This window comes from Ceraceosorus guamensis, assembly GCF_003144195.1.
Source record: "Ceraceosorus guamensis strain MCA 4658 unplaced genomic scaffold IE81scaffold_8, whole genome shotgun sequence".
Classification (NCBI taxonomy): Eukaryota; Fungi; Basidiomycota; class Exobasidiomycetes; order Ceraceosorales; family Ceraceosoraceae; genus Ceraceosorus; species Ceraceosorus guamensis.
The window spans coordinates 110,629-136,558 of NW_020290003.1; the positions used below are offsets into that span (position 1 = coordinate 110,629).

At 55.8% G+C, this 25,930-nt stretch overlaps 12 protein-coding genes across 12 annotated transcripts; 8 read left to right on the top strand and 4 right to left on the bottom strand.

The window, feature by feature from the left end:
* Positions 1–85: 85 nt before the first annotated feature.
* On the bottom strand, positions 86–1,563 carry IE81DRAFT_320809 (putative RPL5-60S large subunit ribosomal protein L5.e). The gene is made up of 3 exons (XM_025513143.1): positions 1,477–1,563; positions 529–1,223; positions 86–416 (listed from the first exon to the last, which is right to left on the bottom strand). The coding sequence occupies exons 1-3, from the start codon at positions 1,525–1,527 to the stop codon at positions 269–271; spliced, it is 894 nt and encodes a 297-aa protein (XP_025372001.1). The 5' UTR covers positions 1,528–1,563; the 3' UTR covers positions 86–268.
* A 470-nt stretch (positions 1,564–2,033) lies between these two features.
* On the top strand, positions 2,034–3,527 carry IE81DRAFT_320811 (putative RPL15A 60S large subunit ribosomal protein L15.e). The gene is made up of 3 exons (XM_025513144.1): positions 2,034–2,566; positions 2,701–2,956; positions 3,041–3,527. The coding sequence occupies exons 1-3, from the start codon at positions 2,490–2,492 to the stop codon at positions 3,323–3,325; spliced, it is 618 nt and encodes a 205-aa protein (XP_025372002.1). The 5' UTR covers positions 2,034–2,489; the 3' UTR covers positions 3,326–3,527.
* On the top strand, positions 3,123–3,718 carry IE81DRAFT_240375 (hypothetical protein). Its single transcript, XM_025511214.1, has one exon. The coding sequence runs from the start codon at positions 3,349–3,351 to the stop codon at positions 3,658–3,660; it is 312 nt and encodes a 103-aa protein (XP_025372003.1). The 5' UTR covers positions 3,123–3,348; the 3' UTR covers positions 3,661–3,718.
* Positions 3,719–5,765: 2,047 nt separating this feature from the next.
* On the top strand, positions 5,766–6,716 carry IE81DRAFT_240437 (hypothetical protein). Its single transcript, XM_025511215.1, has one exon. The coding sequence runs from the start codon at positions 5,872–5,874 to the stop codon at positions 6,598–6,600; it is 729 nt and encodes a 242-aa protein (XP_025372004.1). The 5' UTR covers positions 5,766–5,871; the 3' UTR covers positions 6,601–6,716.
* Positions 6,717–7,299: 583 nt separating this feature from the next.
* On the top strand, positions 7,300–7,966 carry IE81DRAFT_240481 (hypothetical protein). The gene is made up of 2 exons (XM_025511216.1): positions 7,300–7,608; positions 7,723–7,966. The coding sequence occupies exons 1-2, from the start codon at positions 7,481–7,483 to the stop codon at positions 7,919–7,921; spliced, it is 327 nt and encodes a 108-aa protein (XP_025372005.1). The 5' UTR covers positions 7,300–7,480; the 3' UTR covers positions 7,922–7,966.
* Positions 7,967–8,010: 44 nt separating this feature from the next.
* Positions 8,011–10,174, top strand: IE81DRAFT_298385 (hypothetical protein). Its single transcript, XM_025512180.1, has 4 exons — positions 8,011–8,683; positions 8,757–9,062; positions 9,174–9,868; positions 9,953–10,174. The coding sequence occupies exons 1-4, from the start codon at positions 8,471–8,473 to the stop codon at positions 10,050–10,052; spliced, it is 1,314 nt and encodes a 437-aa protein (XP_025372006.1). The 5' UTR covers positions 8,011–8,470; the 3' UTR covers positions 10,053–10,174.
* Positions 10,175–10,514: 340 nt separating this feature from the next.
* IE81DRAFT_364547 (glycoside hydrolase) lies at positions 10,515–13,673 on the top strand. Its single transcript, XM_025516868.1, has 5 exons — positions 10,515–10,736; positions 10,809–11,922; positions 11,990–12,805; positions 12,877–13,235; positions 13,307–13,673. The coding sequence occupies exons 1-5, from the start codon at positions 10,587–10,589 to the stop codon at positions 13,550–13,552; spliced, it is 2,685 nt and encodes an 894-aa protein (XP_025372007.1). The 5' UTR covers positions 10,515–10,586; the 3' UTR covers positions 13,553–13,673.
* A 474-nt stretch (positions 13,674–14,147) lies between these two features.
* IE81DRAFT_320816 (class I glutamine amidotransferase-like protein) lies at positions 14,148–15,967 on the top strand. Its single transcript, XM_025513145.1, has 6 exons — positions 14,148–14,612; positions 14,814–15,072; positions 15,165–15,405; positions 15,493–15,539; positions 15,616–15,671; positions 15,758–15,967. The coding sequence occupies exons 1-6, from the start codon at positions 14,308–14,310 to the stop codon at positions 15,951–15,953; spliced, it is 1,104 nt and encodes a 367-aa protein (XP_025372008.1). The 5' UTR covers positions 14,148–14,307; the 3' UTR covers positions 15,954–15,967.
* Positions 15,968–16,454: 487 nt separating this feature from the next.
* IE81DRAFT_320818 (TPR-like protein) lies at positions 16,455–19,325 on the bottom strand. The gene is made up of 5 exons (XM_025513146.1): positions 18,732–19,325; positions 17,607–18,643; positions 17,071–17,536; positions 16,807–16,983; positions 16,455–16,726 (listed from the first exon to the last, which is right to left on the bottom strand). Exons 1-5 carry the CDS (start codon positions 19,102–19,104, stop codon positions 16,638–16,640), a joined length of 2,142 nt encoding a protein of 713 aa, XP_025372009.1. The 5' UTR covers positions 19,105–19,325; the 3' UTR covers positions 16,455–16,637.
* A 649-nt stretch (positions 19,326–19,974) lies between these two features.
* Positions 19,975–20,809, bottom strand: IE81DRAFT_320820 (hypothetical protein). The gene is made up of 2 exons (XM_025513147.1): positions 20,774–20,809; positions 19,975–20,694 (listed from the first exon to the last, which is right to left on the bottom strand). Exon 2 carries the CDS (start codon positions 20,404–20,406, stop codon positions 20,113–20,115), a length of 294 nt encoding a protein of 97 aa, XP_025372010.1. The 5' UTR covers positions 20,407–20,694; positions 20,774–20,809; the 3' UTR covers positions 19,975–20,112.
* IE81DRAFT_240732 (putative nucleoside-diphosphate kinase) lies at positions 20,449–21,754 on the top strand. Its single transcript, XM_025511217.1, has 6 exons — positions 20,449–20,694; positions 20,774–20,951; positions 21,119–21,244; positions 21,319–21,345; positions 21,422–21,497; positions 21,572–21,754. Exons 1-6 carry the CDS (start codon positions 20,679–20,681, stop codon positions 21,605–21,607), a joined length of 459 nt encoding a protein of 152 aa, XP_025372011.1. The 5' UTR covers positions 20,449–20,678; the 3' UTR covers positions 21,608–21,754.
* Positions 21,682–25,736, bottom strand: IE81DRAFT_240762 (hypothetical protein). The gene is made up of 12 exons (XM_025511218.1): positions 25,471–25,736; positions 25,317–25,363; positions 24,492–25,249; positions 23,950–24,422; positions 23,649–23,880; positions 23,521–23,586; positions 23,061–23,443; positions 22,684–22,995; positions 22,341–22,615; positions 22,189–22,251; positions 21,906–22,104; positions 21,682–21,808 (listed from the first exon to the last, which is right to left on the bottom strand). The coding sequence occupies exons 1-12, from the start codon at positions 25,641–25,643 to the stop codon at positions 21,757–21,759; spliced, it is 3,033 nt and encodes a 1,010-aa protein (XP_025372012.1). The 5' UTR covers positions 25,644–25,736; the 3' UTR covers positions 21,682–21,756.
* Positions 25,737–25,930: the final 194 nt, after the last annotated feature.

Consider the following 25,930-nt stretch of genomic DNA (forward strand, 5'->3'; position numbering starts at 1 on the left):
ACGTTGCTCGCGCCTCGCGCTTGCGCACCCTCCTACTCGTTACTGCGTGGTAGACAATATCGCGGCGTCTGCTACAGCCAAAATGTACCAGAATGACCTGTTGGTCGGACATGGATTGCTTGCGCATATGGTGGGATCGAGGACGTCCACATATCAAAGTTTTTTGGGATGAGTACAAGTGATGACGTCGATGGTCAGAGTGGAGATGCACGTGGAGGGAAAAGGGGACAGGGGAAGTGTGAAAAGGTGAGCAGCAAGCAGACTTGCTTCAGATGGCCTGACCAGCCTTGAAAGCAGCGATCTTGTCGGCGATCTTCTGCTTGCGTTGCTGGTAGGTAAGCTTGGTCTGCTTGTACTTCTTGGACTCGGCCTTCCAGTCCTTGGTCTTCTCAGTAGGGTGATACACGGGGTCCTCACTGCCAAGCAAGCATCGTGATTCGCAACGCGTCAGTAATCCAGCCTGCTACTACTAGTGCAGCTCGGTTGCCCGTTTGCATCTGCCATAGTCCCTGCCTCCGCTTCACTCACCGAATCTTCTCGTAAGCCTCCTCGTAGATACCCTCCAACGCATCACTCTCAATGTCATCTGCAAGGTAACGCGCGAACTGCTTCTTGTGCCTCTCCTCATCTTCCTCTTCGAGCGACTCCATGAAGTCCGAGACGTGAGATCCACGAATGTAACCAGAGAGGAGGTCGGTGTCGAGCTCCTTGCTCTCGGGGTCGTAGCCGGGGAAACGCTTCTCGCTGTGAGGGATGTAGAGACCGCCATCTGATGCGCCCTTAAGAGCACCGAAGACTCGAGCACCGGTCGACGTCCTCTTCAATCCGACGTCCAAGAAGCACTTGAATGGGCGAGGCTCATCGTCACCGAGAGGCTCGGTGAGGGTGAGGGAACCATCAGGCTCAGTGACACCCTCGTACTTGTCCGCAAGACCGAGGATGGTCAGGGCACGACGAGCGACAAGGAGACCGGTAGCGTATGCTGCAGTCCAGTTGCTCAAGCCATGCTTGATGCCGTATCGGGGCAGCTCCTTGGAGCTAGCTTGAGTCAGGACAACATCTCCCTGAATGCGAGCAGAAATGATCTGCACGGTGCAGTAGCGGTTGGAGAAACGGACAACCAGGCGGTACTTGGGCGCGTTGTACTTGTTCTTGGCCTGAGAAGTCAAGCGCTTGCGGGCGTAGTAGTCGGTCTTTCCCTCGCGACGACGGCGGTACTTGACCTGTGAGTTGCGAAAGAAGCGGATCCAAGGTAGGTCAGTGATCGCTTCTTCTGCGAGTGACGAGATCGCGCCAGTGGTGCCCCGCTTCTATTCCCTTCCCTGTTGCCCTTCAGTACGAGCACACCATCTGACCCTGCGTCATGCCATGCCAAGGTCGCCCGCTCCTTTGCACGGCACTCTCAATTCGCGAGGTCTCCCCCAACGACGGATCTGCACGCGCCATCTGACTCGACGCTGCCGTCGCAATACGCACCTGGTATCGACTGAAGTACGCAGAGGTCTTGATGTTCTTGACGAACGGCATTTTGACGAATCTTGAGGATTGACGGTGATGTCGTTTGGAAGAGCTTTGGCTGGGCGTGCGCAAGGCGTGACTTTGGACTTGATGAGGCTGATCAGCCATGTATTGGCCGCGCGCAGCAGACCTTCTCGCGACGCATCAACCACGTGGCCTCAGCGATTATTCCAAGCCGCCTGAGCGCGCGCGGACGCGCGCGCGAGGTATTGAATTGGCAGTTCAAAGGTGCGCTGCTGCGGTCATTTGAAACGGGCGGCCAAATTCAAAGCGGCGGCTTCTGCGCGCAGGTCGAGATTTGGGCGCCGCGAAGCCTGCGCTTCCAATGACCTGGTGAGTTGGGGGACCGACCCACCTCGCCAGATCTTCTACCACACCCTCCCTATTCGACATCCTGGTAAGCATCGGTTTAACTCCTGCAGGCTACTGCGGCTCGTCGCTGACTTTCTTTCTCTGCTCGACTCTCTTCCTGGTATACCTTGACTGCGTCTTTTCGGCGACGGCACACACATCAGATCCTCAAGGTGAGCACATACCCCAAGAGCATTTGGATGCACGACGTATAGACGCTGGGGGCGGGTCTGGGTGCTTTCGAGAGAATCGCCTCTACACGAGGACGGCGTCACACCCTCAGCGCGGCCGCTGGCACCCGTTACTTGTGTTGATCGCTCGTATGAAGGGAGCTGGGCGAAACAGAGAGGTCGAAGAGGTTCGGGAGCGCGCCGTGAAGAGAGCGGACGCCAGCGCAGTGCTGGCATCGATCATCGCGAACTGGAAGACCAAGTGCAGAATGCTACCATCTCAATCGAGCAGAACGTTCGATAGGAGGGGATAATGGTCTTGGTTGCCGGGCTTGGTGTGGTTGTGCCCGCGAGGTGGCGCTTGCTGAGGAAGCGGAAATTTGGTCTGCCCGGCGCCTCAACCTGCAGCCGATTGCTGACCCTGAAAATCACCGCTCGTCACCAGACAAGATGGGTGCCTACAAATACGTAGAGGCTATTCACCAGAAGAAGCAGTCGGACCTGCTCAGGTTCCTGCTCCGCGTGCGGTGAGTGTCCACTACTGGAGCTTGAGCACGGAGGTCGTAGGGAGTCCTACAGAGATGGGCAGAGAAAGATCGACCACAAGGCATATCAAGAGTCAGATTTCCTCGAGCGCTCATACCCATCGCTTCAAAAACAGATGCTGGGAGTACCGCCAACTTCCAGTCATTCACCGATGCTCGCGCCCTTCGCGCCCAGACAAGGCTCGTCGTCTCGGCTACAAGGCCAAGCAAGGCTACGTGATCTACCGCATTCGCGTTCGCCGCGGTAACCGCAAGAAGCCTGCTCCCAAAGGTGCCACATACGGCAAGCCCGTCCACCAAGGTGTCAACCATCTCAAGTACCAGCGCAGTCTGCGTTCTACTGCAGAGGAGCGTGTTGGCCGCAAATGTGGTGTGAGTCAATTTGTGGCTTTTTCGGATCTTACAGAATAAACTGGCTTACATAAAGCGGTCATGCGATTTTGCTGCTACGAACAGAACTTGCGAATTTTGAACTCGTACTGGGTCAATGCTGATGGTGTCTACAAGTACTTCGAGATCATCGCTGTGGACCCATCGCACAAGGCCATCCGCCGCGATGCTCGCATCAACTGGATCGTCAACCCCGTTCACAAGCGTCGCGAGGCTCGCGGTCTAACCGCTACCGGCAAAAAGAGCCGCGGCCATCTCGGCAAGGGTCACCGCTTCAACCACACGAAGCACGGAGGAAAGAACTCGACCATCCGCAAGCGCGACACTCTCCAGCTCAGACGTTATCGCTAAGCGTCTCGACTGCTTGGAGTCTGATGCCAATCGGTCAGTCGACGGTCGCTTTCACCACACTCTTCCAACCCCCTTTCGCCTTGTCTCGGCCCCTTCCCCTTCACGCTCTCAAGCATATGCCTGTACGTCTCCCATGCGACCGCTACACAAAAGCGTCTCACCGCGCTCTGGTGTCTTTGTCAATACAGACATCTTCACACTACTATCGGATGGCGCGTGTTATTGGCGGGAGACTTTTGACGACGGACGCAACGCTGTTCAGAATGCTTGCACCGACAACGAGGTTTGAGCGTGCACATGCCGAGTGCTCCGCTGGATCTTGTCACAAGGGCTAAATGCAGACGATCGTCATGGCGCTGGCTTGAGCGCTGTTGCGGACAGAAAGCTTCGACGGACGGGAGCTACGGACGTACGCTTGGAGATGAATCTCGACAGGATTCCTCATGATTCTCACTGAACATGGATGTACGGGTACGGCGTCTGAGCATTTGGCTCTGAAGCTCGAATCGACGCTGCATATGCAGCCGTGGGTGTAGAGTGGTGAGGTGAACGACGTTGAGTCTTGGAACAACCAAGAATGACGTTGCTCGATATTTCAGATATCGTGGAAAGGTCGGACGTCACTTTGCATGTGTGGACCATCCGTGATTCACGATCCACTCGCAACTGCTCCTCTTATCCTCACTGACATCGAGCCTTGCTACTCGGGATGGTCGACTAAGTCGACTCGAGGGAGGTGGGCCGTACATACGGACGCGTCAAGCTTACAGCCGATTAGCGCAGCTTGACCGAGACCTCGCATCGGCGAGGCAGCGCGCTCGACCCAAAGTCATACATACTCCCTCACTGCGGCAGGCTGCCACGAGAAGAGGCACATCTGAAGCATGGCCCCATGAGAGGAGTGGATATTCGAAAATATGGACCGAGTCAGCAGAAAGGACTGTCTCTATCTGATTTATGATAACAGTGCGGTCAGGATAGCGCAGTGCTTCATGTCAGGGCAAGCATCTGCGTCAAGATTTGTCGCAGCTAAGCGCTCCGATCCGGTCCTAAGCTAGTAGTAGTGTATGCCAGAATCTGAGACAGTACTAGTACACCCACGCACACTGCGCAGCTCGAATCTGGTCTCTGGAACGCACACCATCATTAGAGAGAAGGGAGCTGAGCAGACGGGAGGAACGTGGCTGGGATTGGAAGCATCACACAGAGTCCCCAGAATCGGGAGCTGCTGAGTTCACAAAAATCCGCTAGCGCATTCATCATGCCATGCTGCTGCAGATGTACCTGGCACCGGCGACAGCAACACGACGTCTAACTCATCGCGACTCGTGACTGTAGATACTACTCACCGGTATCAGGAACAGAAGGCGACTTGATGAGTCTGTGTGTACAGTCACAGCCGGGCGTCTAGGGTGCGCGGTGAGGTGACCGATCGGCTCTTTGAGCACTGATCCCTCAGCACCCTGGCGAGCACCTCAGCTAGGAGGACTCGATCAGGTGATCAGTCAGGTGACTGACCGAGCAGCACTGCACTGCAGAGCGCAAAAAACAAGGCACTGCAGCAGTGTCCTACCACAACCAGCAGCAAAATTGCATGCAAAAGGACTTGCCTTGCTCAAGCTTCGAACGCAGGCCGCCAGTATGTGATTCTCTTCACTTTCATGCATGCTATGCCGGCAACCACTCACCCAAGTACTTTTTCCACAGGAAGCTCTTTCAGGGACATATATGCCTGAAATTGCTGGAAAACATTGAGATTTCCTAGCTCAGTGAGGTGCTCGCCAGGGTGCTGAGGGATCAGTGCTCTAAGACCCGATCGGTCACCTCACCGCGCACCCTAGACGCCCGGCTGTGAGTCACGAGTACAGCATGAGGGTCAGGGTAGGAGTCAAGTGTCTGCTGTGCTGCTTCAGACAACCCTTCCTTCGGGTCCGCCCGCACGCGCGCGGCGACCACTATGCGTGCATGCATGATGGCTCCGCTGTGCCTGCTGATGCGCAAGACGTCCACCGTGGACCAGCCAGGTGCTCGACTGCATGAGCCAGCTAGCTGTACCTACCTCAAAATCGAGTCACGACCGGATATAGGATGAATGTAGCCCATAGCGGTCTTAGGACGTCGACCGTCAGTATAACCGCAGTCGTGCCATGCCTGAAGCAGGATCGTGTGATGGTGATCGCCTTTCACGAAAAGACGCCTGGGCGCCGGTGAAACGCTGCGCTGGCTCGAGCACCAAATGTGGGCACCATGCGAAGCGGTCCGAGTCACAAGTCACATTCAGTGATTGTTGATGGTCTGCTGTCAAAGCGGAGGCGGCGTCCTCTCTCGCAAGCATATAAAGACGGTCTGCTCTGTGTGCGCAGCATGATTATGGAACACCATAGCGACTACATCCACTCTTCAGCTCACGGTCCAACGGCCTTCGACTTGTTTGGCGCGAGCTAGCCAGATATATCTCGATCCACCTGCTCAACCTCACACACCGTCGCAATTGCCGAAACGCTCACAATTCGCCCTCTGTCTCGCCAGTCAGAACTTTGATCAACATGGTCGCCGACTCGGTCAACCTCGGACATGCGACTTCAGCCTCCACCGCATCGACTTCAGCTGCGGCCACATCGACATCGAATGCAGATTCAAGCTCCTCAACGGGTCCCACGCCGTTGATAGCATGCGTGATCGTGGGTGCTCTATTGCTAGGTCTAGCTTTCCTCTTCTTGCTAGCTCGTCGACTATATGGCCGACAACCAACTGCAGCACAGACGGATCCCGAAGCACAAGGCTCGACGATCCGCCCCAGAAGAGCGAGTGAGAAGCCTCGACACGTCGGTTTGACCGAAGAGGTGCTCGATACTTTCCACGCCTATTCTTGGACCTCATCGTCAGCAGATGCTCCTTCGATGTACGACAAGAAATGCGATAGCGAGAAGATCGACGTTGAGCTTTGCGCTGTGCCGGTTCAACAGAGTCTTCTCATGTCGCCCGTCGTTCGAAGCGCAAGCCTAGCGTCCGACCGCAGCTCCACCGCTTGCAACTCATCCACTTGTCACGCTACCAAAGCAACAGAGATGCCTTGCCTCGTACCGACACTGACACGGGACTCGTTATTGGAAGTCGACGCGGCAATCGGTACCATGTGCGCTATTTGCGTTCTTCGCTTCCGCGAGGGCGACCAGGTCCGTCAATTGCCTTGCGAAGGTGGAGTCGAGCACCGCTTCCATACCGCCTGCATAGACCCTTGGCTATGTGCTCGAGCCGTCTGTCCTCTGTGGTAAGTCTCACTGCATGGCGCACGCCGTACGAAGTGTCGCTGGCGCCAATCTTGAACGGTCGCACTGACATCCTGCTGTCTTTTCCCTCTCGTGTCGCAGTCGTACGGATTTCTCGGCGCTTGTGCAACAGCCTACATCCGAGGCGACGACAGAAGAGAGTGCGGATGCAGCTGCGCCTCAATCTGCTGCTTTGCCTGCTGTACCACCTCCGACGTACTCCTTCGAGCCCCATAGCCTAGCCATTCACCACATGCGCTGAGAATTGTACCGTCCACGCAAAATGGCAGCCTAGTCGCTCCCAGATACGAAGGCGGATCGATCTCGAATACAGGATGCGATCCTTTTGACATGTATAATACCTCCCAATAAAGAATCCTGAATGCTTGACGACTTCAGTAATGCCCATCCAAGTTGCAGCGCCTTCGCATGGCAAACTTTTAAACTCTCGTCTCGAGGCCCTACAGGGGAGTAGTGACCTCATTGCGAGCGCTTACATATTTAACTGTTTGTTGCGGATCGGGATCGGTGTCAGAAAGTCCATCTGTGGGTCTCGTCCTACTTGAAGCCATGCGTGAGTTCTGCGATCAAGTCGTGAGCGTGGATCACAGTCTGAGTCTGATGAGTCAAAAGTGATCAAGACGCGAACACGCGCCCACTGCACACACGCGCGTCACATGGTGAGATTCATCGAGAATTCTTGATTCCGGCAGCGCGCGTTAGTCATGTCAGATTCAGATGAGGCGACTTGGGGTGTTCTGCCGCGCCTCGGTACCGCTGCCGCATAGGTGGGTCAGCTACACGTGACCAAGCGCAAACACAGACTCATTGAGCCCGATCACGCCATCGGCTCAGAGGATGACGCCTTGCGCACCATCACAACACGATGCATGGGACCCTTACGCGCGCGGCCAGAATCAGTCTGGTTGACTCAAGACTGCGCGCGCGATTGTGTGGAACGGTGATGCTACTCATCAGACTCACGACTCATGCGAACAACTTTGACGTACAGTTGTGAGTAGCCTATACTCAAGACTCAAACACTTGTCGACTGCTGAGCCGTCTAGGAGAGACGTACGCTGATGATGACGATCAACGGCATGACATCTGCATGGACCCGAGCGGCAGCATTCAGCAACCCTCCCTCTGGCGCTTAAGGCCGTACGCTCGACGTGAGTTAAGTACGCGCAGAGGCCATCGTGAGGTGCTCACGGCCGGTCTCTTTGCGGGCGCACTTCGGAACAACTCACTGCGCTGCGATGCCCTGCCCTACCTGCGGACTTTGTGGCTGCTCCGACAAATTCTTTTTGGTTGCGGCAGCACTTGACCGCGTGCACTGATGCGCATGCATGGCACCAGTCACGGTCAGCAGCGCCATACTTGACTTGAGACTTGATGGATGACGCCTTATTCCAAGTCAGAAGTCACAGTCACGAGTGCGCATCTGACCTGATCCGGCTGAAGGTGCGTGGTGTGCCCTTTGCAAACATTCGTCAGCCCTGATCAACATCCGTGACCCTCCCTACCTGTCGCTCCTTTGCGCTACTCGTGACTCCTAGCTGCATCAGTTGCTAGCCACTGCTCCATCTCCTTGCGGCCGTGACCTGTCCGTGTGCTGACTTCTACATCTACAAGGCCCCAAGACTTGTCCTGTTTGTCATCCTCGAGCCTAATCATTATATATATCGAGCGCCTCATTCTAGACTTCGACACCTGCTCTTTGATCTTCTCGTCACATCATCGCTACAGCTTAACACAGTGCAGCATAGCCTCTTTGCAATACCTCTCCAAGCGAGAAACAGCACAGCAACAGACGATCCCACTACGTTCTGGACACCGAGCCTTCGCTGCCCTCCACACCAACACCGCAGTCGCAATGGTTCCAGCACCTACTTTGTTCGACGAGCGCACAGATGCTGCCGCATCAACTGCACCAGCGACCAGTGGAGCCGCAAATGGCACCGCAGCTTACGGATTCAGCACGCGAGCCATTCACGTCGGGAGCGAGCCTGATGCCGGCACCTCTGCAGTGATTCCTGCCATCAGCCTTTCCACGACCTACAAGCAAGACGGCGTAGGCAATTTCAAGGTGAGTCTTTTCGCGTGGAGGAAGACGCACACATCGTCAGCTCACCTCATCGCGTCTTGGATGACATGTGCAGGGCTTCGAGTACTCTCGTAGCGCCAACCCCAACAGAGACTCGTTCGAGCGCGCCCTGGCGTCGCTGGAAGGGGCGAAGCATGGACTTGGCTTTAGCAGCGGTAGTGCGGTGACTGCCACGATCCTGGCTGCGCTTCCACCCGCCAGTCACATCGTCAGCGTGAATGACGTGTACGGAGGCACCTACAGGTACTTTACCAAGGTGGCTTCCACAACCCAGAATATTAATGTGGACTTTGTAGAGATGGGAGGAGAAGCGGCAGCGGTTGAAGAAAGGCTGCGAGACGCTGTCAAGCCCGAGACAAAGGTGAGTCACTACGCCATGCCCTTGCGCCGCCAAGGGGAAACGCGTCGCTGCAAATGCGAACTCGATCGTCATTCTGACTCTGATGAGACTCTTCCCTAACACGCATCACAGATCGTCTGGGTAGAAACGCCTACCAACCCTACTTTGCGCCTCATCGACATTAACCTGGTAGCGAGGGTGATCAAATCGATTGCGCCTTCAGCAGCTCTGGTCGTGGACAGCACCTTCTTATCGCCATGGTATCAGAACCCTTTGACTCTGGGCGCAGACATTGTGGTACACAGCATCACCAAGTACATCAACGGCCACTCGGATGTGGTGATGGGCGCAGCAGTGACCAACTCGGACGAGTGGGCAAACAAGTTGAGATTCTTGCAAAACTCCATCGGAGCTGTGCCTTCTGCGTTCGACAGCTGGCTAGCTCTGCGAGGCCTCAAGACTCTAGCCCTGCGTTTGAAAGCGCACGGACAATCCGCACTGGCAGTCGCGACCTACCTCTCTTCGCACCCAGCCGTTGACGAGGTGCTCTACCCCGGACTGCCCTCGCACGCATCTCACGCTCTGGCGAGAAGACAAGTGTCGAAGAGGGCCGCTCCCAAAGAAGCGTCAGGCCCGTTTGCGTATGGAGGGATGGTTTCCTTCAGACTCAAGTCCGACCCAAAGGACGAGAGGCCTGCCAAGGAGGTGCTCAAGAACACTCACGTCTTCACGCTCGCAGAGAGCTTGGGTGGCGTGGAGAGCCTGATCGAGCTTCCTAGCTTGATGACTCACGCCAGTGTCAGTCCGGAGGATCGCGAAAAGCTTGGGTGAGTACGCGAGTAGACGAGGTCTCTTGCCATGCCATGTGCTGCGGACATTTGCTCACACCACCTACCGTTCTTCTCCTTCAGCGTCGAGCACAATCTGATCAGAGTCAGTGTGGGCCTGGAAGACATCGACGACCTCATCGCAGACCTCGACGGTGCTTTCAAAGCGGCAAACCTTGCATAGAGCTTGCTACACATTCGACAACACTGCGCTACGAGTTTACTTGCATCTAGAATACCTTACCCCTTCACTCGCCCCTGTAATGTATGCGATCGCCAGAATGGACATTTTGATTGCGCAGGAGATGCTTTGGGCACTCGATGTGTGAGACGATTCCTGTTTTCTGCGTGCGCTTCGGCTGCTGTGTCACGATGGACGAAAGGGTGACTTTTTGTTTGCCCTTGTCTCGTCCAATTGAGGCGTGGAGTGACGGAACAGCTCTTCCTGGCGGCAGCTCATCGTATGTTCCTCTCACCCCCCCGCGCGCTTCTGTGTGCTAGCCAGATCAAAATTGCTGCTGGGTGCACGGTCCACCTGCCCCGGACCTGGGCAGCCTTGTGCAATGAAACGCGCTTGGCAGCGCTGAGCAGCCGCTTACAGAAAGCTCTGTCCCTGTCTTGACGCATTTCGTGTCATCTCCTGCCACCACGCGCGATCCTGTAAACCAATTCGACTTGTAGGTCGGTCTTTTGGCAGGGCAAATCTCGATCACCAAGGATGAGTCCGCAAGCTTTTGGTAAAAAGGTGGATGTTGATCCGGAGCGCATGCTAGGCCGGCTGAATTTGGAAGAGAAGATCTCTCTGCTTGCTGGGGCGGATCTATGGCGGACCACGCCAGTGCCGAGAGTGGGGCTGCCCTATTTGAAGGTGGGCTGTACATCGCCTACGCGGGACAGAGATGCCAGCTGACGCTCGTCACTGACCATGACTGACCCGCAGATGACGGACGGCCCCAATGGAGCTCGCGGAGGTGGAGATTTCAACAATTCTGTGCCTGCTGCCCTGTTCCCCTCGCCATCCTGCCTGGGCGCCACGTTCGATGTGCAACTTGCAGAGGCGATGGGAAGAGGAATCGCTCTTGACTCGAGATCGAAGCAATGCCACGTTTCGCTCGCTCCGACGGTCGGAGGAATGCACAGAGATCCAAGAGGCGGAAGATCGTTTGAAAGCTACTCGGAATCTCCGACGCTCGCTGGCGCCATCGGAGCTGCTTGGATTGTCGGATGCCAGCAAGAAGGCGTCGCTGCCACGCCAAAGCACTTTGTGGGAAATGAAGCGGAGACGGATCGAAGGAACAATAGCTCGATGATTGATGACTCGACGCTGAGAGAGATTTACCTGGCACCCTTCCAACGAATCATGAGGGATGTCGCTAGAGCTGCCAAACGCCGAGGCAACATTGCTGTGGATCCCTTCGGTGGTCAGCCGGCATGTATCATGACAGCATACAATCGTCTCAACCTCGTCAGCGCCAGCGAGCACAAAGTCACACTGCAGCAGATCTTACGGAAGGAGTGGGGCTGGAAAGGAATGATCATGTCGGACTGGTTCGCTTTGCACGCCCACGCACTTCAGACGACCGACATTGAGATGCCTGGGCCGTCTCAATTCAGAAAGTCAGACGATGTGAAGCGGTTGCTGCAATCGAGCGAGGTGACGGAGCAAGACATAGATGCGAGGGTGCTCCCCATACTTCGCCTGCTCAAATCCGTCTCGCCGCTCGGCTTCTGCGAACGTCCCGAGGATGAGAAAGAGCACTCGGCGCAAGACAAGACTATTGCGGAGTCGATCAGACGGATCGCTCGGGAGGGTGCTGTGCTGCTCAAGAACGACGGCGAGCTTCTTCCTCTCAGCCTTGACAGTCCACCTAGACGCATCGCCTTGATTGGGCACCCTGTCAAGGAAGCGATACAGAGCGGAGGTGGAAGCGCAAATCTGACACCGCAATACAAGACGGATCCATTCACGGCGGTGCGAAAGGTGCTAGACTCCAGCGAGGGCGGTAAAGAGACGGAGCTCACTTATCATCCTGGCGTGCCCATCTACAACTTCCGTGAGTGTCTGCGCGCCGTGCCGTTCTGGATACAAGTCTGTTCTGACACAGAGCCGCACTTCGACAGCTCCACCGCCCAACCCATCTCAGATCATCGATGGCGTGCAATTGCAGTGGTTCGACCGCAGAGACGTCAGCTCCTCGGCGCCGATCGCTACGACGCGCCATGATGCGTTGGGTATCGATCTCTGGTGGCCTCCGAGACCAGACAGCCTGCCATCGAACGGCTGGTCAGTCTTGGCATCCTTTACGCTCAAAGCACAGTCCACCGGAACACACTCATTGGCTATGCTCGCTTTCGGCGATGCGCTGATCCACATTAAGCGAGACGAAACGAAGCTCAAATTCTCTGGCGAAGCCGACATTTTCGAATTCATCCTGAATCCCGCAAAGGTTTGGAAATCATTTCCGATTCATATGCAAGCGGGCGAAGAGATCAAGATCGAAATTTCCTACGCTCCGCCTTATCTGGAGATGCCTTTCTGTGAGATGAGGTGCGGAAGTTTCAAAGCTTCCTTCGTCGAAGAGATTGACGAGGATAGGCTGATCAGCGATGCGGCGGACGCTGCAAGAGATGCAGATGTGGCCATTGTCTTTACTGCTACGGGCAAAGAGTGGGAGAGCGAAGGCTTTGACAGGCCGGAAATTGCTCTGCCGAGGCGTCAGACAGATATGGTCACTGCTGTGAGAAAGGCGCAAGCCAATACCGTCCTGATCAATATCACGGGTGCTGCTGTCGAATTGCCGATGCTCGAGGGCAAAGATGCCGTCAAAGCCGCCGTGCAGACCTGGTTTGGTGGTCAAGAGAGCGGAAATGCGATTGCAGACATCCTGTTTGGTTTGGGTAGCGCGCCAGCCTCTGGTCGTTTGCCGTCTACTTGGCGTGAGTGCTACTTCGAGTCGCCTTTGAGTCGAGTGGAAGCTGACACTAGCTGCAACTGCCTCTGGCGACAGCTCGAAAGATTTCAGATCATCCATCTTGGTCAGCAGATGGGTCGACGTTTCCCGGTACGCGAAGAGGAGACGATGGTCTTTGCACAGATTACAAGGAGGGAAGGTTGATGGGCGCCGCAGGCTACGCAGCCAGAGGCATCGCACCTGCTTTCTGGTTCGGCCATGGTCTTGGTGGCTACACGACGTTTGAGACTAGCATCGAAGACATCTCAGGGGAGCTGAGCGAATATGCAGATGGGTTCTTGAGCCTCAAAGTCAAAGTCACAAATACTGGCAAGCGAGACGGCAAGGAAGTTGTTTTGCTCTTCGTGTCCCCTCCCGAGGCTGCGATTCGTGGGACGGACAGACCGCCTCGATCTGTGAGTGGCATCTCGGCACCAAACGTCGGCTCATTCGATGTGAATGCTGACGTGAGCTGTCGCCAATGCAGCTGGCGGCATTCCAAACGGTCCATGTGGGCGCTGGACAGACCCAAATTGCAAGTCTGAATATCGAGCAAGAGGCAGTCTCTTTCTGGGATCCCGAAGCGTCCAAAAACGGCTCTTGGAGAGTCACGCCAGGGCAGTACGAGCTCAGGCTGGCCAGGAGCGCTGATCCAGGGCCGGATGCTCTGATCGAATCGAAGGCATTTGAGGTCAAGAAGGGATGGACATGGGATGGAATCGGGCACGTCTGAGCGGGCCGGGTGTCATTGGACAATCACGAACACATTCCCTATTCATCCATGCCGGTGAAATGATGACACCGCGGGCTCGCTGCAAAGCCGCCGAGGCCGCGAGCGCTGAAGAGGGACGGGTGACATGCGGGTCAGTCTGAGATGTGGACTTTTTGGTCTTTATGATGAACAAGCGGTCCGCGATGATAGGTGTAGAAAGTAAGGCTTGCCGCCAGCGCTGCAAAGCGCTCGGCGACTCGGTGTCATGATTAATCACCCTTTCACTATCGCATATGCACACGACACGGGCCGCGGAGAGGGGGGCCGACGGATGAACGCGCACGGAATTTGCCTGATGCGTGCCAAGTCTTTTTTCGGGACCGAGGCACTTTGACGGGGCGCGTGCGCGCCACCCCGCATTCCTTTCTACACGGTCAAGGTTCTCGCGGTGCAAGCCACATCGGTTGGACACCGATCCCTGCAGCTACAGCAGCGATGCCCCAGGGCGTGTGGACGACACCCGGTGTCAGATGAGCAAATCAGAGTACAGATGGGCCGGGCCGAAATGTAAACTCGAGGGCCGCTTCGAAAGCGATTTCGATGCGATCCTTGTCGCGCTGGTCGAAAGAGAGAGAGAGAGATTGCTTTAGTCGCATTTCAGTACCTTCATCGAAAGGCTTCGAACCTTTACAGACTTCCTCCAGCCAACCTCTACCCACCACCTCTTCGCCATTACAATCCTCTGCTTGGTGAGGAGTAGACCGAGAGAGCCCATCATGCTGACGCTTTGCTCAGCACAGCTCTGCGTGCTGCTCAGTCTGATGCTGCATTGCAGCTTCGCCCAAGGCGCCCGTCTGCTCCTCTTCACCGCAACAGCACAAGGAGCATATCGCCACGACAGCATTCCCACCGCCATCCAGACAATCACGGCGCTAGGCAAGGGAGACATTTCGCTGTCGTCGGATGTGGCTGAAAGCGCCGTTTCTGGCGCTCGGTGGGAGACGGTAGCTTCGGAGGATGCTCAGCTCTTCACACAGCAAGGACTTGAGGAATTTGATGCGATTGCCTTTGTCCACAATACGTGAGCCGATGCGGACTCTTGTCGCTGATCTCGAGCGTGTCGGATAGGCCGGCCAAGTGGGTGCAGGGAACGACATTGGCGCAGTCTCATTGCGAGATGCGATGTGTGGCCTCCTTCGAAAGTGGTGCTCGACTCGATTCGGAAGATGTAGCTCACGCCGCGCAATACGTTTCTGCTTCGCTCTCGTTTCCCTTTTGCCAGCGACGTAGATCCACCGGGAATTGGGACCATCTTATCTTTCGATCAAGCATCTGCTCTCCTTTCCTACATTTCCTCCGGCGGCGGCTACGTTGGGGTGCACAGCGCCGCCAACACGCTGTACTCCACACCAGGATATGGCAGACTAGTTGGGAGCTTCTTTGACTATCACCCTGCATTGCAGCGCGTGAGCATCGGTGCTCTGAGCAAGGACCATCCAAGCACAAGTCGCTTTCCCGAATCCCTCAGCATTCGGGAAGAAGTGAGCAGTAAAAGCCTGCCAAGTCTTTGCTCGCAAAGTCGCATTGCTGATGACTCGATTCTTTCTCCTCTGGTCTCCTCGCCGTGCCTTAGGTGTATCACTTCCGCACAGATCCACGTCGACTTCCATCTCCGGCACACGTGCTGCTGACCAACACCTCTGCCTTTCAAGATCCGGGCGTGAATGCGCAAGGGTTCAGGAACGGCTCGGATGGATCGCCCAGACCATTGGCGTGGTGGAGAGAGGGTGGTTTGTTGGACGTACCCCAAGAGGAGCGTATTGGCGGAGGTCTCGACGACTACGAAGGCGACGTCAATCCTCGAGGTGGTCCCGGTGAGCGAAGCACCGCATCGTCCCTCTCTCTCTCGCTGCTCAGCCGATTATAAACCGTTGACTCGCATTTCCTGTCGATCTTGACAGGCCGCAGCTTCTGCACTAGTCTGGGCCATCTGAACGAGACGTGGCAGGTAAGTCTGCTGCTTGCTGAGGCGTCGAGCTGTTGGTGTACGCTAAAGGCGATGCGACATCCACACCTCCTCCCAGGAACCCGCATTTCAAGCGCACATTGCTGGCGGTATTCATTGGGTCTTGTCGAGCCCGTGAGTCTTTCGCTGAAGTTGCACACAGCCTCTTGACTGCTAAGCGTACTCCAGCACTCACACGTCTCCCTTTTTCCCGAACGTAGAACTGTGAAGAGCAACACGGGTAGCGCTTCGATAGGCTCCAGCGGAACACCCACCGATCAAAGTGGAAGACCTACCTCCACCGCCAGGGACCAGATCGGCGCTGCGGATGTCGCAGCCAGCCCTGTCAAGGTGTCGCCTGGGGCCATATTTCTGTGCGCTGTAGTGCTCTCTTCACTATGGGCAGTACAGACGTAAATGTCATAAAGACGATTCGGTCATTGCGATCGTGAATCTTGCGTATCGCTGTGAGCGCCGTGCGAATCCGCAAAGGGCGGGGGGGAGGCAACAGGCGTCTGTCTTGCTCATCGCTACCACCGTCAATGATGACCGTCATGACCTGACCACATGTTGTGCATAGATTGCCATCCGACTTTCATGCGCGGGCACATATCCTGCGCAGCGCACCTCGAGGTCGCAGCACCGCTAGCTCGCGTCAAGGGACAAACGCGCAGGAGAGGCGCTCGCTCCGTTCATTCCGCATGTACGCAATACTCGAGACTCACAGCTGGCTTGCAGCGTCGAGCTTGCCTGCTGCACACTTTCTACTGCCACTGTCCCTCCCTCCATGTACAACTACCCGGCTCGAGGACATTTGTGCCCGAACGAAGGGCAGCACAGGCTGCTGATGGAGCGCGAGGAGGGGCAATGAGATCGCAGCATCACATCGTAAGATGGATCTTTCACACTCCATCAGCCAAAGAGTCTCCCTTGTCATATTCAACTACCGGGATAGACAGCAATCAAGACATTCCTACAAGCTCGTGGGGAGAAGTTGATTGGCAGTCAATTATCCTCAAGACTCGTGCGAGGCATGGATAGGACATCGTAGACTGTATCTTGTGCATGAAGGGGTCGAACGGGGTCACGAAGAGCCGAGATTCAGAATTCAAAACCAGCCTTGTGGAATTGGGCAAGATCAGCGCCGACGTGCGCATGTTGGGCAAGGTCCATGCGCTCCATGACGATGACTGCAGGAGTAGAGCGTGGAGCGCATCAGCCTTGGCAATGCCCTCGAAGTTGGCTCGCTCGCTACCACAAAAGCACTCACAAATCCTGCGCAGGGTGGACCAGAGGTTGTGAGACTCTTGAGCCTCTGCGAGCGGCGGAGGTCTGGGTGCGTCCACCTGAGATCCTTCAGGGAGATCCAGAGCTGCATGGGACTGCTGCAGCGAGAGGGCAGCCAAGAGGTGCTCTGCAGCTTCGTGATGCGCTCCCAAATTCAAGCCTACCGCGGCGACCATCGAAGCGAGTGTGATGTCCGTCAGCATTGCGCCACACGGCGCGAGCATGAGCTGTGCAAGGGGTCACTCACAGGAGACGGAAAGGTTGTAGATGGCTCTGGTGAACGTGGGACGGAGCTCAAGGGCCTTGTGATACGCTTCGATGGCCTCTTCAGGTTTACCACCATTGGCCAAAGTAGCTCCCAGCCTGTTCCAGAGCAAAAAGTCGTTGGGCCGAGCTTGCAAAGCAGTCTGGAAGCAGTCTTTAGCTTCTTCATAAGAGCTGTTGCTATAGAACAGGACTCCCAAGCCCACTTGAATCTCCGGGTCAATCACTCCTTTGGAGGCTCCTTCTCTCGCTGCAGATAGGAACATCTCCGTCACCTTGTTAAGCGACGCCCACGGATTGCCTTCCGTCCCCTCGATTGGGTCCTTGGAACCTGCTATTTCCGGTGGCGCACTAGCTGTGATGTGAGGGTAGGCTTTCGCCATGTATCGCTCGAGCGTAGTGTGCGCTGCCGCGTCATAGCCTTCGTTCGTGTACGAGATGGCGAGGGCCTGCCACAAAGCGGTGATGAGCGATTGTCAGCACGGATGTACACTCCAAAGGTCGAGCCCGAATACTCACCATGTACGCCTCTAGATTGTTCTCGTCAAGCTTGACTGCCTCTTCAAATGCTCTGATGGCTTGCGTCTCTCTCTCATTCATCGCCATGGCTTCACCAAGTCTTCTCCACGCTTCACTCTTTTCTCTCAAGGCGCGATTGACCTCTTGAAGTTCACCTCCGCTGCCTCCTTCCACGTCTCTCTGAGTCGCTGCCTCGAATAGCAAAGCTGCATCTGCGAGGCTTCCTCCGTTAGCCAAGAGTCTTAGGCCCTCTGCCATGGGGTTCTCGTGTGTGGAGAAGGGATTCTCCTGAGCGAATCGATAAGCTCCAAGTCTAGGGAATCCATCGATGCCAGTGGTTCCATACCCATCAATAAGGTGGTCCTCGGTTCCGTCGAATCTTCCACGTTCATGAAGACCTTCTACACCTCCCCCCAGTCCCCCAGAGGGATGCGTGTATGCCCATTCGTCGAGATCAGGCACTTGCTCGTCGTCCTCCGCATCCTTCTCTCGCTGTCTCTGCATAAGCTCTTCAAATCGCTTAAGCTCAGCATCAGCACCAGACGGTGGGATAGCTCCGTTGGCATGCATCGCGTTCCAAAGCTCTTCGAACCGTCTATCCGCATTCAAGCCATCGTCCCTGACATCGGTCTCGAGCCTGTCAAGCGCTTCCCTAACTTTTCTGTCTTGCTCTTCTTCCGTGTCCAGCTTTTCAGAAGCCTTGCCTTTGCCTTTGCCCTTGTCCGTAGCAGCTTCAGCTTCGGCAGCATCCAATCTCGCAAACTCTTCTTCCCATTGCTTGTCAGACAATTCGGTGAAGCGCGAATTCTGAGCACTGGTCTCGGACCGCTGAGCGCTGTTGCGCATGATAGAGCCTTGCCCCATCATGCCGCCAGACATCATGCCCATGCCACCATAACCTCCCATTATGCCTCCTCCGTAAGTGCCAGATCGAGCTGTGCTGGATGCGCCTGATGGCGTGGGAGTGCCGTTGGACGAACGAGCAGCGGCAGCAGCGTTCGAAGGCTGCGTGGAGAATTGCTGCCTCCAAGCTCCGGCTGGAAGGGACGCAGGCGAGGAAGCGAGTGAGACGCACTCTCAAGCTGAGGACGAAAGCGCAGCTCAGTAAGCGATCAACCAACTTACCGAGGTCAGCATGTGGAGCTTGTTGAGGGATCCTGCTCATCTCTTGAGCCCATCCCGAAGGGACATTTCCGCTCCTCTGCATGCGCTCCATCTCGGCTCTCATCTTGTCGAACTGGAAAGCTCCATCCATGGGACCAAAGTCGCCATTGAGCTGAGGAGGAGGCGCATTGCCGAAGAAGGCTTGTGCGTCTGATGGACCTGTTGGGCCAGGGGCTTGACGACCCTGTCGGAAGGAGGTGCCGGGAAGAGAAGAGGATGCATTGGTTCGATCTCCTTGTTGGAGGGAGCGATCGGTTTGAGAATGCTTCATGAGCGACTGAAGACCGTTTGAGGGTCCACAGTCGGCTCCGCCCACAAGAGATTGGAAAGACATGGTGAGATGTGGCAAGGAGAAGTGGGCTGTGCTTTACCAGTCAGGCGTCGTAGACAAGCAGGCCTTGTAGGGAGCGGTAGTTGATATTTGACGAGCCTGCACGGATTCCTGGTGAATGTGGTGTGGGCGGTGCAGATCAGTCAGGGTTGCGAGCGCTATGAAGAAGTTACACGAGCACGTAGCGGTTGATTGTGCATGGGTGGACGCTGACCACACTCACTCACTCCTGTGGACTGTTGTGACTTCTCTCTCTGCATGAGGCAGCATCCCCACGCACGAAGTAGCATGCGCAGGCCCTTCAAACCGCTTAACCGGACGTAAGCGCAGCCGGGTCTGCCGCTTCGGGCACGTGAACGCTCGCGGCCCGTCTCGCTGCGTGCCATGGCTCGCGAGGTGCTGGCCGGCAAGCGAGCGTTCATGGCCAAGAGGGGAATCCTTCGTCTCGAATCAGGAATGGTCTCGAAGTACCAAGACTTCCCGTCTCCCCGAGGCGGTTGCGGCAATTTGTGATTCGTTCACAGCGACACATCTACCCATGCATGAGTCACAAGTCACGAGTTGCAGGCCCCACCGTCGCACCGTAAAAGCTCGATCGGCCTTACCGCATCGCATCGATCCCCTTTGCTGCCTCAGCAAACCTAAAGCTGCAGCTCGTTCTTGCATGCGCGACGACGACCCACCGTCTGCGCACTCGACGTCGCCCTCAAACTGGGGCGTAACTGTCCTCATGCCAGCGCCGAGGACTCACAACTTACGACTCTACTCGTCCTTGCTCTCCAAGCCTGTCAGTACATAGCAAAGCGACAGGGCTGCCATAGTCCCTATAGCCGTGGTGTGCGGCTCCTCGCTTCAACCAATACATCGGCCCTTCCTCAAATCACGTGAATCATATCGCGGATGCCGCGGGAGGACGTGTTCGACGGTGAGTTGAGTCTCCTGCAATTAAGTCTTGATGAGTAGTTTGCAACCTTGGATGGCGTGTCTGGCATGGGCGCAGGCGCACGGACTCTAAACCGTATGCCGTACAGCAGGCGGGCTTGCATCTGAGCTGCCCAGCCCATGCGACTCGCTTTGCCACGCGCCAGCTGCAGGCCCGACGAAGCGAGAGTCACAGTCACGAGTGTTGCGTGGGCGCACAGCATGCGCAGACGCCTTCACGTAGGCTGACGCTCGAGCCACGCACCTGCAAAATTTGGCCCCCTCTGCGCACGCACGCTCTCGTGCACCGCATCGCAGCAAGGCGAGGAGAAGCAAGAGCGGCAGCACCAGGAGGAGGAGGAGGAGCAGGTGAAGCTCGCTCATCAGCAGCACCTGCCGCCGCTTTTCATCCTCGCAGCGCACGAGCCAATCTGAGAGAAGGCAGCGCTCGACTTTCGAACAAGTTCTTTTGGCTTTGGCCCGTCGTCGTCTTTCTAGCAGTGCTTTGGGTCTGGCAAGCTCAGCAGAAACAAAACTTTGAAAGTCAAAGAAGGAATCTGATCAGAGCTAACAGAGAATTGCATTGGTTGCGTGAGGCCCACCGTCATCCAACCCAAGCATACACCCCTGTCGATCCACCTGTTACACTAGACAAGATGGCTACCGAGCAGAGTGAGTGTCGAGCACAGCCGCATCGCGCCAAGCAGAAGCTCACCCGATCTTCCTCCACTCTGCCTTGCCCTCGTCGCAGCTTACATCATGGTCAAGCCAGACGGCGTTCAGCGCGGTCTGGTCGGCGAAATCATTGGCCGTTTCGAGAAGAGGGGTTACAAGCTCGTTGCTGCCAAGCTTGTCCACGCCTCCGTTGAGCACCTCGAGAAGCACTACGCCGATCTCAAGGGAAAGCCCTTCTTCCCCGGACTTGTCAAGTGGGTTTCGTCCTTTCAAATGAGCGCATCAACCTTCGAGCGGCCACGATTGGCCGGTCGTAAGCGTCGAGCTCAGACTCTCGGGATCAAGCCTGGGAGAGACGCGGCGCTGCAGGAAGATGAGCACGTTTCGACTCGTGTCTGACCGCGTTTTCGCTCTCTCACAGGTACATGGCTAGCGGCCCAGTCATGGCCCTCGTCTTCCAAGGCAAGGATGTTGTCAAGCAAGGCCGTGTTTTGCTCGGCGCCACCAACCCTCTCGCCTCCGCTCCAGGTACCATCCGCGGCGACTTGTGAGTCGTCCGTTCCTGGCGTCTTTCGCCATTGAATCCGCTCACTTTACAACTTTACGCTGCGCACACTTCAGCGGTATCGACGTCGGCCGCAACATTTGGTGAGCATTGAACATGCACGAGCATCGATGCTCAGCGATCGAACTAATCTCGATCTCTTGTTTTCCTCACTTTCAGCCACGGCTCTGACGGAGTTGAGAGCGCTAAGAAGGAGATCGCTCTGTGGTTCGGCGAGCAGAACCCCACCATCGAGGTGAGCAATGAGAGCACGCAGCTATTAGTGTCGGTGCCTCATAGACATCTGACACCGACACTGCACTCGTACAGTACAACCGCGTTCTTGACTCTCAGATCTACGAGTAGGGGATTCGACACTCCAAATTTTGACCAGTGTTTAGAGTACAAGCGATGCGAAGCGATGCCTTTGCAATGAAATGATCATCAAAAGCGTTCGAAGCACTTTACTGGTTCGATAGCGTAGGAGGCGAACTGGGAAGGGCGATGTGCGAACGTTAAGCGAGCCATGACATGGACTCGGACCATTGCCATCGTCGGTCAAACCAGCTGTGATGAACGAAAAGGCGGACTTCAGGTGAGCTGCCCAAAATGCGGAAGAGCAAGCGTAGGCCAAGCAAGAGACACGCCTGAGAAGGCGACTTACCCTGCGCCGAGAATTGCCCCGATTCCACTCCAATCGGCTTCTGGTCCAATGACGATCCATTCCGGTACGCTCAATCCAGTCCGCACTGGGAACAGCTTAGCGGCTCTTTCGATGCCTGACGCGTCGTTGCCATACAGCAGCAGAGCCAAGTTTTCAGAGCGCTGATGAGTCACTGGGTGAGGTTGCAGCATGAGAAGGCCTGGGCGGGCGGTCGAGGCGAGGAGAGCATAAGTTCTTTGAAGTCCGAACCAAGTCTTTGAAGCCGATGCGTAGCTCAACTTACCAGTAGACGGGTCGGCAAAGGTGCGATCCCGAACGCGCAGTTGACCGCTGTTCAAGAAAGTGACTGGAGAAAGACCGAAAAAAGAGACAAATCGCATCATAAGACAGGGAGGAGGGGACTTGCTGCTCATGCTGCCTCGATTCACCACTTACTTGGCGATGGATTCTGATTGAGCATGTGCTCCGCTAGCAAATTTTCCATCGGTCCGCCAAGTATCACGATGTTGCCGAGCGTGGCATTCGCGCCATCGTTTGTCGTTGCCACCATCTCTAACGCGGCCACATCTGAGACGATTTCAGAGTCGATGTGTCCGTACAAGAGCGCATCGTGCGCGATCCTTAGCGCTGCCGACTTGTAGTGCTGACGGGAATCTTGGGAGGTGCGCGTCGGAAGTACCAGGAGCAGAGGCGCCGGGGTGGATAATATACTGGATATGGGTGGGCTTTGAGCACCCTAGGACTTTGGGCATCATTGCTTGCTAGAGACCAAACGTACCGAATAGCTGGACCGATTGGTCTTACATATCCCAGACCAGCAAGGCCACCGACGTCTTCTGGCGCACTCGCACATGCGAATGAGCCATCCTGTCCGCGCTCAAAGAGCAACGTCTGGCCGTCTGCTTGACTTGACAAGCGTACTGCCTGGTTGTTGACGCTGACGCTCAGAGACGCCTGAAAGCTGCTGTTTCTCCACGCTGTCTTGTTGACAGCAATGGAGAACGCTTGTACGCCAAAAGTTTTGACGCTGATCTTTTGTTCAGGCCCGGTCTCTTCTGAAGGCACAAACTCTACTGAAAGCCGTGCCAAGCTGCAGGATGGAAGTTAAAGAATGAGCAGCAAGCTCACTATGACTCCATACAGCCCATACCTCACCGTCCAGGGACTTCGAGCTCAATGATACGAAAACCCTGCATGCTACCGACTTCGGCAGGATTGGCAGAACTCAAGGTGAAGGACTGCAACTTTGCCTCCTTGATTTCAAGGGTTCGATTTAGGTGAAGTTGCACGTCTTTCTCTTGGATGATGGTATCCCACCAATGTCCCCGCGCCGGCACTTCCGACACCGAGACAAAGGACTGGACTGCAGAACTCTTCGAGGATCGGGCATTCCACGATTGGATCAATGCGGCCATAGTTCGCGAGTGCCACGTCGGGACATTGTCATCCTCTTTGCCGTACTTGTACAGCAAGGGAGTTGCGACCATGTTGCTGGCGTGCAGATCATTCTCAAATGTGCTCAATGAGGTCGAGAGGATCTGTGGCACACAATGCGAGTCGGCAGCTCCCAGCCGCGTCAGCATCGGCTACGTAGAGCGTCAGACAGCGTACTCACGCCGATGAGGGCAGGATCTGCCACATGGTGAGAAGTGCCCCAATCAAAGGATACGTAGTCTCGAACCTTCATTTGGAAACGTCTTCAGCGCTCTGAGTTGCACGGACACAGCGCACTGCGCAGCTCACCTTGATGTAGCCCGCCAAGACAGCGCCTCCAATGACTTTGTCAGGAAAGTGCGAAATGTACTGATTTGCTCCTTGCCCGCCGTTAGAGTGACCTAAAACGTATATGCTGCTGGGGTCGAAGTGCCAGAGCTGGCGATATTCGAGTTCAGGAGGCAGACCATAAAGACGATGCGATAGAGTATGCAGCGCCAATGTGGCAGCGCTGGAGGAACTGAGCTGCCAGTCATAGCCCCTTTGGGTGACCAAGTAGGCAATCGAGTTGTGAGCTCTCGCATCACTCGTCAGATCGGCTGATACTCACCATGACGCGCGCCCGGTGGGAAGCACGATCCAGCTCGTTGGGTGCCTTATGAATGATGATGCCCACGCTGGGTCTGTGGCCTCGACGCCTGCTCCGTGAAGTCCAAGAACGACAGATTTGCTCTGGTCCCTGGCGTAAATTGGTGGAGATTGCGGCGGGATGGCGATGGCGTGCTCCAGCGCTCCATCTGCAGTGGGATATGTAAATGTGTATGAAGCGTCTCGAGCAGAGAGACGTCGGCCGCCAGACGAAAAAGGACTTGGTCGCGATCGCAAAGCGAAGCATACCGACAGCTTCTGTGTGGTCATGCTAGGATTCGACGAGCGCAAGACCACTTCGATCTCCAACTCGACGACTCCGCTACTGGTGAACGTCATCGGCACTGGGGCAAGCTGCTCAATGTGGACAAAGACCGGACGCGTCTGCAGAGCCTCGATCGCAAGGTCTCTCCTCGGTAGGGCCGGCACCAAAAACTGAAGAATGAAATGTTTGCTTGCAAAATCAGCAGAAGCTTCGCGAGAAAAATTCGAGATGAGACTCACTTTCGCAAGAGGTCCCAAACCACGGACCGCTTCAACAATGACAGGTTGCGATCCTTCATTGCGAATGCCTAGACCAAGACCGTGACCTGCAAACTGCCCTCCAACAATGTCTGCTTGCCGTAGCAGAGCGCCTTGCACGACGACAGCGCTAGCTGCCTTGGAGTCAGGCCGCGAGGAGAGGACTTCGATATGAATTCCTACTTCCATGTTGGGCACGCCGGTAGGCTCAGAATGGTCCGGATCGCCAAACAGGCGAATCTCGTACAATGCTCTCACAAGTAGCTTGTAGCAGCCTGCCGCTACGCGAATCAGGTGCGGCAGAGGAACACTTGCTGCTTCTTTCGCGCTCATCGGCCGCAGAGGGGTCGGAGCCTCGTTGTAGCTGTATAAATCACCGTTGTGCCAGCGCAAAGGCACGGCGGACCCTGAGTCTGCAGGGAGGAGGGCAAATTCTGCGCCCTTGTCCACATTGATGACCAGGAGCACATCCGAGACACCTTCCTGGGCGGTGAGGTTTAAATCCGTCCATACCAGACTTTCCCATTGCTGACTGCTCCATCCGGCGGTCGTTCGCGGTCCCGTCCAATCTACGTTGGCATCGTGTAGCGCCAGCTTGTGACGAATGGGACGTCCGCCCTTGACTTTGGAATTGATTTCTGGCTCTGCAGTGAACCTTTGCAAAGGGACACTTCCGTTCAGGTAGCCATACGTGCTGGGCAGTGAGGCGGACGGGTCCTTCACCAAATCCTGTATTGAAGCTGCGTGTGCAGTAGTGGAGCCAGTTGTCAGAGCTGGCGGGGCTGTTCAAGCTCTTCCTTGGCTCACCGAACGCAGTGCAGAACAACGCTCCAAATGCCTGCTCCCTCATCCCCCTGCATGCGCAGTGCCATTAGAAGAGCGATCCCACCGAATTGAAACAGGGTGTAGCCAGACTTTCAGTATCCTTGTTTCAAGACTCTCTCTTAATGCATCAACGCACGCTGGGAAGGGTCCAAGACTTTGCCATTCAGTGCCCAGAGAGAGCGCAACCTTATCAGCCGATTCAGTCAGCAAGAGCACCTGTTGCCTCGCTTGCGTCGACAGTGCCCACCACCCCGTCACTGCCGCCGTGACTACCAAGAACGGCGTCCGGAGTCCGTCGAGCATTACCATCCTTTTCGATCTTCAAATTTGTGGTTGATGCATCGTCTGACATTTCGATTCTTGACACTCGCCAGATTCATGATTGGTCAGAGTCGAAAGCCTCGATGATTGGAGCGCCCCTGCCTGCGCAATTTATGAAGCATCACGGAATCCCTTGAGCATGCAGGCTTCAACCGTCCATGCAATCAAAAATCTTGAATGCCGCGAAGAGCGGCGTGTGGATGATCACGTGTTTTGTCTCATGTGGAGGGAGGAGGTACTCAAGACTTCCGACCAACATACCGGGTCAATCATGC